Consider the following 10680-nt stretch of genomic DNA (forward strand, 5'->3'; position numbering starts at 1 on the left):
TGCAAGAATTTTGTAATACTAGTTAATTTTGTAAATTATGACATGTCTTTTTTTTTTTTTTTTTTTTGGTATAAATTAACACGACAGAATGTTGAAAATAGTAGTTGTAAAAATAAATATTACTTTAGATATCCGTTTTTCAACAAACGATGTCTAAAGTCATATCATAGACATTGGTATGGGTTGGCTTCAGACACATGCGTTCTTAAAAACTTTAGACATCGGTTTTTCCGGTCTATGAAAATATTAGATTTAAGACATTATTACCGTAGACATCTGAAATTAAACCGATGTCTAAAGTATGCTTTTGTACTGGTGATGAGAGACTAAAGAAATTAACTGGAATACCCTCCTCTTCAATCTTTTGCTAAAAGCTTGTCATCTTTAAACTTTTGTTTTCCTCTTAAGAGTTATTTTCACGCAATCATCCACATTTTCTCAAACCCAAAACCAGTGAGGGAAGAGAGTAACAAAATGAGGGAAAGAATGAGAGGAAAGAAACCCACATGAAGATTTCAAGAGTTCTAAATAGAGTGTGAGAGCATAGAGACTTTTCTTTGACGCCGTCTTATAAAAAGTTGAAAATGAACTTTAAGGAAATATCGTAGAGAAGATTTTCTTTTAAAAAAAATAAACTTTAGAAGAATAATAAAAGGGTTTCTCTGTTTGGACTGAAGTTGATGTATTCTTGTTGAGCAATCAAAAACTGATTTTTTTTCTCACCCTATATATTTTAGATTCCTTTTCTATGATTCTTAAAGAAGGGAAAGGGATCTTATTTGGATTCCTTTTCTATGATTCTAGGACTTCTTACTTAAAGAAAAATCTTAACAGAAGAAGACAGTTCTAGATATTTGGTGTTCATTTATTATTTTGGTTCATTCAATTTCATTAATTGGTATGTTATAAAAACAAAAAATTCTCTCATCATCATCATCATCATCATCTTACACCTCTTTAAAAAAATCTCACTAAAACTCTGTGTTTTTATGTGTAGTTTAGTAACTTTAGTCAGTCTCTTGAATTTTAACATAGTAAGATTAATATGTTGGGTTTAGTTATAAATGATTTTTTACTACCAATTATTGATGATCGTTCAGTTTTTTATCGGGCGGTGGTGGTTCGTGTACACCTTGCAAGGCTCACTTCTAACTTGAACAATTTTGGATCACTAATTCAGCACTGTAAGTATAATAATATTTTAATTCTTTTTATAATCTGGACTGCTAAATCAATCCACTACCTCTAAGATATTGCCAAAAAAAAACAAAACAAAACCCTTATCAGATGATCCAAGCCGTCTAATTTTTAGAACACTTAATCATGTTGGCTTTGATCTTATTGAAACCTATTTGGTGGGCCCATAGTTTGGATTGGTTGCAAATCAACACGATCCGAACCATTGACAGCCTATTGTCTAGGATGGGCTGAGTTTTTGAGTCAACTTATTGAGTTGGTTCGAACAAATCTTATATCAATTTAATACTAAATTCAATTAAGTCAAGTTCACTATATGTTTTAAACCATAGTTTAAATCCAATACAGTATTATAACATTATTCTCTCTCCTCAATGAGTGAAGGATGAGGAAGTCAAAGTCAACAATAGATATCTACCATCAATAAATAAATACATTTCTTTTATAAATCTTTAAATATTGGGCAATATGTGGACCAGTCCATTAGAAAGTTTAAAAAGTCCATTAGAGATCCTTAGCGCATCTGAAACTGAAAGTACTGAAACCAGTTCTTTATGTGTCCCACTTGCATTAGCTTAAAGCCCTAAAAAGCTAAAGGAGTGAATGACACTTCAGATTACATTCTCTTCTTCTGATCTTGTTTCTTCGATTCAATTCTTTCTGTTCTTGACCAGTCTCTTTTGTTTTGACTTTTCAAACTTAGTGTGTGTTTGGTAACACTTTTAAAGTATAAAATTCAGATTTCAGAAGCTTTATTTTCATTAGTTTCGTTTCAAACTTCAGAATCGAAATTTAAAAGTTTTGAACCGGCAATGAGAAGCGTTGGATGAAATTTATGAAATCTGATTTTTTAATTTCCAGACTTTAAGACTTCAGAAGTGTTACCAAACATAGTCTTAATGAACTAAAACATTTGATTAGCTAAAAGCATTGTCACAAAATACTTAGAATTTTTTCGAAAAATAGGAAAAATTCGGCGAATAAGAGCTTGCTCGTAATTTGATTGTTAAACTGGGAAAAAAAAATTTCCAATGGATTGAATCAATCCTATAGTTCTTTTTTCCATTATGGAAACCCTAATTCCATAATGCACATATATATATATATATAATATATATATTTTCCAATTTTTTTCTAAATCTTTCATGCATTGAACATAATTGAAATGGGTTTGACCCAGTCCATTGACAGTTCTAAACCCATTACTATTGTAAAGAAAATGACCTAAATACCCTCACCTTCAAGCTCTACCAACAAATAAGAATCCCTATTTTTTCTCCCAATGCCTACCAAAAGACTTAAGGAGAGAGTGATGAGTGAGCTTCTAGAGAGAGTTTTCTTTGAATAAGTCCTAGAAAAAATTGAAAATGTACTTTTAAGGAAAGAGAGTAGAAAGGATTTTCTTTTAAGAAGAATAAATTTTGGAAGAAGAAGAAAAGGGGCTGTAAGGGATGTTAAGAAGAAAGTGTTCTTTGATGGGTATTTTAGAAACACCCCCCTTTAAAATTGGTGATAATAAGTTTATCCCGTTACAAAATGCAAGATTAGGTTTACCCCCTTTTGACCGTAAGTCAATGTTGTATTTTCTTGATGATTTAACAGTGAAATTTTGATTGAGTAGTTCTAGTATTTAAAGAGTATTTATAAAAAATTTCAAAATTTCACCGTTCAATCATCGAGAAAATGCAACATTGACTTACAGTCAAGGGGTAAGCCTAATCTTGCATTTTGCAAGGAGATAAACCTAATATCACTGATTTTAAGGGGGGTATTTCTAAAATACCTTCTTTGATTGGATTGAATTGGATGGATTCTTGAAAAAAAGTAATTTTTTTTTTTTTTACTATGTATTTTAAACTCTTTTCCCATGATTATTAAAGAAGAGAGTGGGATCTTCTCTTTCTAGGAATTCTTATTTAAAGTCAAATCTTTCAAGATGTCAGTCAGATATAGACGTTTGGTGTTGATTTTTAATTTTGGTGTCATTTAATTTAATTTCATTAATTAATATGTTATAAGAAAAAGTTTCTCTCTCTACAATCTCATTTGGTCATCATCTTCAATCTAACTTGTGTTTGATGATTGTTCAGTTTTAATGGGACGGTGGAGATTTGAGTACACTTTGTGAGGCTTAGTTCTAACATGAGCAATTTCAGACCATTAATTCGGCACTGTAAGTATAATAATATAGTGATTGCATTATAAAGCTAAAGCTTGAGAATCAATCCTATCTGATGATCCAAGCCATCCAATGTTTAGACCATTTAATCATGTTAGCTTTGATCTTATCAAGACCTATCTGGTGGGCCCATTGATTAAATGGTCTAGATTGATGGGCATACAAAACTCGAAAACTCAACTCAAGTGCTACCTATCTGACTCAATGATTTGCAAGTCCCAAGGAAAATAACTGTATACCCTTTTCCCCTGTTGTGTAGAATGAGTTTTGAGTTTTTGAGTCAACTTAGTGAGTTGGTTCAAACAAATTTTATATCGAGTTAATACTAAATTCAATTGAGTCAAGTTGACTTGGCCGAGTTTCGAGTTGACTTTATATTTTAAACCACAGCTTAAAGCCTTAAACATAATACTTTCAGTATCATAAGATTATTCTCTCTCCTCAATGGGTGAAGGATGAGAAAGTCAAAGTCAACAATAGATATCTACCATCAATAAAAATCTTTAAATGGTAGGCAATGTGTGAACCATTAGAAAGTTTTAAAAGTCCATAAAAGAGATCCTTAGCATCTGAAACTAAAAGTACTAAAACCACTTCTTTATGCATCCTACTTGCATTAACTTAAAGCCCTAAAACTCTAAAGGAGTGAATGACACTTCAGATTACATTCTCTTCTTTTGATCTTATTTCTTTAATTCTTAATTCTTGACCAGTCTCTTCTCTTTTGACTTTTCAAACTTAATGAACTAAAACATTTGATTAACTAAAAGCATTGTCACAAAATACAAATATTAGGAGAAAATCGACGAATAAGAGCTTTCCCGTAAAAAAAAGTGTATTTCGATCGATTGAATCAAATCCTAACCTCCACCTTTTTCATCTCTCAAAACCATAATTCCATTATCCATTTGTTTTTTTTCTTAAAAACATCATTTTTTCTAAATTTTTCCTTAATTGAAGGGAATTGAAAATGGGTCTGACCCGATCCATTGACAGCTCTAAACCCATTGCCATTCACAATTAGTAAAAGCAGTGAGAATAAAAAGACCTAAATGCCCTCACTGCAATGCCTTGCTTAAAAATATTTAACATTTGAAATTTGAAAATGGGTCTGACCCGATCCATTTCCAATCTAAACCCACTATCTCTCACAACTGTGAGAAAGAAACAAAAAAAAACCTAACTACAAGACAAAAGGCCAAGACTTTGAAGTCTACGAAGAAAATAAAGGGGACAAGATGTGTGTGAGTGGAAGGGTTCGTTCTTTGACCTATATCGTCCCTTCTTTTTCACACTATGGAGATTTGAGACTGTTAGAGAGGCCCCACACGGTTGTTAGTCAAATATTTGACCAATCTAACATTGACAGATGTCATGATTTGATTCCCTCTTTATAAGCATGCAATTGTGGGATCTGTCTCTAGTATCACGCTCTAAACAGAGTTTTACATTTTATATTTTTAATCAAAATGATATCATATTTCAGTAGTAAGTTAATACATTACTACTCATCAATGTACACCACTACATACAGTGATCAAAGTATGAAGGTTTGAGATTGTGAAGCAATGGTTCAGATTCAATTAGATCTTTGTTTGATTGACTTTAAGGGATATTACTGTTATTAGGAAAAAAAACATTTAAAAATTAAAAATGAAAAAAAGGGTTTAGTGGCGAGTCAACAGATTTGCTTACTATTGGTAGTTTGAATTTTTAATTCAACAAAAACTGCACACCAAAAACAATCATGATACGTCTGTCTTCTTAGACTTTATCCATTTTAGGGTTTAAGGTTTATATGACTTAGGTCTTTGGATCATTCCCCAAAGTTTAAGACTATCAATGGATGCTTATAGGTTCGGATATAGTAATATTTGAATTTGAATATGAAATTTTTATTTAATATTTGAATTTGAATCCGATGGATATTCTAAAATTCTATCTAAATTCGAATATAATTATCTTATTGGATAATATCTAATTAGAATTCGAATAATTTGTATATAAAAAAAATTATAATTTTTCCTCATCCAAGTGATTTTTCATTATTAATTTTTATTATTATTATAAGTTATATTATTTATATAAAAAATTAATAAAATAAAATAATATGTATCATATATTATTGCAAATTGGATATTATTGAATTCAAAATATTAATATCCAAATCCCTATCAGATAAGGATTCAAATATATAAATTATTCGAATTCGAATCGGATTCGAATATTTGATTATCTGTTGACACCCCTACCCAAGTTGCTGTTAACCATAGTAAAATAAAAAATAAAAAAATTATGAACTTTAATTGCTTAATTGTTTCATACTGTAAATTAATTTTGATCAGATAACATCTTGATTCATTTAGGGTTTAAAATGATCTGTTTATAAATGAATAAAAATATATATGGTCAAAGTATGTAGTTTCCTTATAATAGTAGTAAATTATTGTGAAATTTTGCACTCCAGAATTTTATTTCTTAATGAGAAATAGACTAATAATTACTCATTAAGACGCAGTGATGACGTAGTTGACGTGACATGTGCACTTGCCACGTTAACTACTTACATTTTAGCAAGTCAGCTTATCTCAATTCTAAACAAAAAAGAAAAATTGAAATATAAAAAAGAATCATGATTTTCTAATGCCCCTCAAACATTGTCCCCTTACGCCCCTATCTTAAAATCGTAGATCATTTACCTCGAGATACATAAAATCATAATTCTTTTTCTTTTGTATCCCGAGGCAAATGATCTACGGTTATGTGATGGGGGCGTATGTCAGAGGGGGTCATCAGATTATAATGACTCATAAAAAATCATCTCATAAGATTACATAATTTCTAGTTTGATTGTTTTTTACTTGTTTGCTAAATTTGGTTAATAATAAGATTTGTATCAAGGATTTGGGCTCCCAAGGGGTTGATCTAATAAAATCCGATTTGATAACATATCAAATCGATTTTGATTCGATGATCTCCCGATCTAATAGGGTTACAATCCGATAATGTCTTTAAAATATATAAATAATGTATATTTGTATTTTATGCTTTATTTAAAAATAATGTGTATTATACTTTATATATAGTAAGTTTGGATTAAGATAAATTATTGCTATTTCTTTTTTTATAAAAATGAATTTGATCCGAAACGGATCGGTACCTATTTGGTAACAAACTGATCCATTGCACAACTCTTGTTTAACAAACCGTTACTTTCCAAGAAAATAGCATTAATTATTATTAAAGGATCCATCACAAATCAACCTTAAAACAACAATTTCGGATTCGAGTCGAGATCCCGTATAAGGTATCTCATTTTTAATTAGGAAATAAATAAATTGGGCTCCGTGAACGGCTTATTAAGAGCACGAGGTGTTTTAAACACCAACTAAAGCATGCCACGTAGACATATAACAAATAGAAACCGTATTGGATACTGAATCTTTAGAATGTTCGATGACAACATTATGTCAACATTATTTTCGTAAGAAATTAGATTAGTATCTAATCTTTAGTTTTTCATCTCCAACTTTAATATCTGAAAGATGTCGTCATCATGACAAAAATGACTGACATAGATTAATTCTCTCTTTTATAATGACTAATTTACCCTTTTAGAAACTACAACTCTCTTTATCAAAGATTCCAAATGATCACATGTCCTCATAATGACTTTAATATGTTAATCCTCACTTACATAATGACTAATATACCCTTTACCCATCTCACCAAATTAATCCCTTACCCTTTTTTTAATAAAATTTGCAAAAATTAGGATCTAATTAAATTTTTATAAATATTTTTTAAATTTATAGTTTACTTTTTATTTTATATTCTAGGGTAAATTACTCTTTGACCTCTTGTAGTTTGATGTATTTCATTTTAAAATTTAGATATTATTTTACTATTTTATTCTCTTATTTTATATTTAAAAAAAATTAAATTTTAAAACAATTATTTTTGTTTATAAAAAAGAATTAACATTTTATTTTTTTTAAAAAAAGGTAAAACAATCATTTTAAAAAGGAATTTAACCGCTAGATTGGGATGTTCAGTATAACATTGCTTGGTCGTAATTCTAATTTAATTTGGGGGCAATTTCGACTTCAAAATTTTTGGTATCCAGCCAAAATACTCTGGCACATGCTTTCAAAACTCGTTATTTAATATCCGAGAACCGAGTTGTCTCGGACGATTCATCTCGGTCAAGGATGAGACGAACGAAAAAGGTGAGAAAATCTGGATGGAAGCGAGTCGTCTCGGTCATTCTAACCGTACATCTCTCTATATAATAAACATGATCTACCTACCATTCTTCCACACTTTCTTCTTCTCTGTTTCTGCTCTGTTTTCACCATGAATGGTTCATCCAAGTTATCAATTATTTTCTTCTCTCTACTCTTTCTTCTTCCTGTATTAATCAATGGGCAAGGGGAATGTCCTTCATCAATCGATAGAGATTGTTTATGTAAACTTAGTGGCGGAGAAGAAGATCGAGACAAAACCAAAGCACTTCGATTCAAATTAATTGCTCTTTCTTCGATTTTGGTTGCAAGTGCAATTGGTGTTTGTATCCCCATATTGGGAAAAACAATCCCAGCTTTACGACCCGAGAAGAACATTTTCTTCTTGATCAAGGCCTTTGCTGCTGGTGTGATCCTTGCTACTGGTTTCATTCATGTTCTACCCGATGCGTTTGATAACTTAACTAATTCTTGTTTGAAAGAGAATCCATGGGATAATTTTCCTTTTACGGGTTTTATTGCAATGATGTCTGCTATTTTAACTTTGATGGTGGATACAATTGCGACTAGTTATTATAAGAGATCGCATTATAATAAGGCTCAACCGATGAAGGGAGATGAGGAGGGGAAAGAAGAACATGATGGTCATGTACATGTTCATACACATGCCACACATGGTCATTCACATGGCTCTGGTTTTGTGGTGGATGATTCCAGTTCTGGTTCTGTGGAACTCATTCGACATCGAGTTATATCACAAGTAAGAATAAATTCTTTCTAGTTTTATTTTTATTTTTTAATTATAATAATTATGAGATTTGATTTATGTTTGCTCTGTGTGTGTGTTTTTTTTTTAATCATTAATTTTGATGGAATTTATATAAAGTATTATTAAGTTTTGGTTCTAGTTCTAGTTCGTTTCTTGACATTTTGGGTTTTTTTTTTTTTTCAAGAATCATAATTGAAGTGGGAACAAAATTTTAAGTAAAAAAATAAAAATAAAAAACTTTTGCTCTTTGTTTCTTTCTTCTTCTTTTTTTATTTATGTTTTCTGTATGGAGTTTAACAATTAAAAAAAAAAAAAAGGTTTAATGGATTTTTCTTTTATATTTCTGATTTTTCTGAAATGGATTCAACTATTTCCTTCTTCTCCGTCTTGATAATCTTATTTACTATTTTTTGTTGCAAGGTATTAGAAATCTACTTTTACAAATTGTAGATGATTTCTAATTTCTTATCATAAAACCCAAAACTTTTCTTTCTCTATTTTATTGTTAATTTTGAGATTCAAAGGATATATATTGTATGTGATACAGGTTTTAGAATTGGGAATTGTGGTTCATTCAGTAATTATTGGGATTGCATTGGGTGCTTCTGAAAGTCCTAAAACAATAAAGCCTCTTGTAGCAGCCTTGACGTTCCATCAATTCTTTGAAGGCATGGGACTTGGTAGTTGTATCTCTCAGGTATCAATTCTATTATATAACATTTAATGTTTTTTTTTTTTTTTTCATATTCTATACCATTTAATGTATTTTTGGTTTTGAGATGTGTTGATGATATTGATGATTTTTCCCATAATATGTTGTTGATATTTTTGGTTTTTGGATTCCTACTCTACTTTAATTTACAATATTAGCAAAAGCATTCAAAGAAGGGAAGTTTGACTTTGAGGGTAGAAGCACATGACTTTTATGTACAAAATCTGAACCTTAATCAAAGCATTAAAAATTGGACAGTCCCTCTTAGCTTTTTCTTTGTAGTGGTTGTGGCTATGTTTCATAACTTTGGTTTGTCATTATAGATAGATGTGTGTGAAGGTTATTTTTCCCCTTTGTAAGATAAAATTAGTTGATATAGAGAGACTTGATAAATTACATCATCATAAAGAAAAAGCTGTTAGTTTAGAATATTCATCATAAAGATTAGTATAGAGAAGTTTAGAATTAAATAGATTTGCTAATGAATTTTTAGATAGCTTGGACTTATATATTTTTAATGGATATTGTAGGCAAAGTTCCAATGTCGAGCCATCGCTATTATGGCACTTTTCTTTGCCCTTACAACACCAGTTGGAATAGCCATTGGTATTGGAATAACCAAACATTACGACGAGAACAGCTCAACGGCTCTTATTGTTGAAGGGGTTTTTAATGCTGCTTCAGCTGGAATTTTAATCTACATGGCACTAGTAGATCTACTAGCAGCCGATTTTATGAGTTCGAAGGTTCAAAGCAATGGAAGACTGCAGTTGATGGCATATATTTCACTTCTTCTAGGAGCGGGTTTAATGTCACTACTAGCTAAATGGGCTTAAATTGTCATGTACCTCAAAGTTGCTTGCTTTGTTATATGTCTAAGCTTTGTGAAGAATAATGCTGAAGTGACCTCAGGTTGGAACTTCATATTGCACTCCTTGACGTGAAAGTGTATGGGAACCATAGATGCTTTTCACCGAGAAACGAGTGAAAAAGCATCCATGGTTCCTATCCACTTTCACGTCAAGAAGTGCGATATGAGGTTTCAACTTGAGGTCACTCCAGCACGACTCCTCAGTGAATCCTCTTTTTGTTTTTGTTTTTGTTTACAGTATCATTGCAAATACATATAGTAGAAAAAAATTTTCATGTTTTATTTTTTACATTTTTTTCTGTATCAATGCTTTCTTTATCCTGTTTTGATTACATTATTTGATGGTTTGAAGCTTTTCTTAAACAATGTATGAGAACTTTAGTCCAAATTAGAGGAAAAATAAATAAGATATGCCAAATGACTACCTCTAAAAAGTCATCAAAGACAAGAAAATGGTTTTTTTTTTTTTTTTTTTCTTTTTTAACCATCATACAATATTATCTCAATTTTATAGTTCAAATCAAAGATTACAAAATATTCTCCCTCCGCAAATGAACTATTATTTTCTTAACTTTTATCCTTGAAAAATATCTCTTCCTTTTATTACCTTATTCAAACACCTAATAAGCCAAATCCAACCAATTTAGTCCATTTCAATAGTGATTTGTTTGACTTTCTCTTAAAGACTTAAATTTTAACTGTGCATTT

General features: G+C 30.5%; 1 protein-coding gene across 1 annotated transcript; it reads left to right on the forward strand.

The window, feature by feature from the left end:
* The first annotated feature begins 7566 nt into the window (after nt 1-7566).
* Nucleotides 7567-10198, forward strand: LOC147381847 (zinc transporter 8-like). Its single transcript, XM_086429885.1, has 3 exons — nt 7567-8380; nt 8937-9086; nt 9632-10198. The coding sequence occupies exons 1-3, from the start codon at nt 7733-7735 to the stop codon at nt 9935-9937; spliced, it is 1104 nt and encodes a 367-aa protein (XP_086286011.1). The 5' UTR covers nt 7567-7732; the 3' UTR covers nt 9938-10198.
* Nucleotides 10199-10680: the final 482 nt, after the last annotated feature.

The sequence above is a fragment of the Akebia trifoliata genome, unplaced genomic scaffold (genome assembly GCF_017979445.1).
Source record: "Akebia trifoliata isolate Shusen 1 unplaced genomic scaffold, ASM1797944v1 Contig00220, whole genome shotgun sequence".
In the NCBI taxonomy this organism is placed as follows: Eukaryota; Viridiplantae; Streptophyta; class Magnoliopsida; order Ranunculales; family Lardizabalaceae; genus Akebia; species Akebia trifoliata.

What these genes read in the sequence shown, in the direction of transcription:
- LOC147381847 (XM_086429885.1), top strand. Translation starts at nt 7,733, where the DNA reads ATGAATGGTTCATCCAAGTTATCAATTATTTTCTTCTCTCTACTCTTT. An exon ending in GACATCGAGTTATATCACAA is followed by an intron (nt 8,381 to 8,936) that starts GTAAGAATAAAT and finishes TATGTGATACAG; the next exon opens with GTTTTAGAATTGGGAATTGT. An exon ending in TTGGTAGTTGTATCTCTCAG is followed by an intron (nt 9,087 to 9,631) that starts GTATCAATTCTA and finishes TGGATATTGTAG; the next exon opens with GCAAAGTTCCAATGTCGAGC.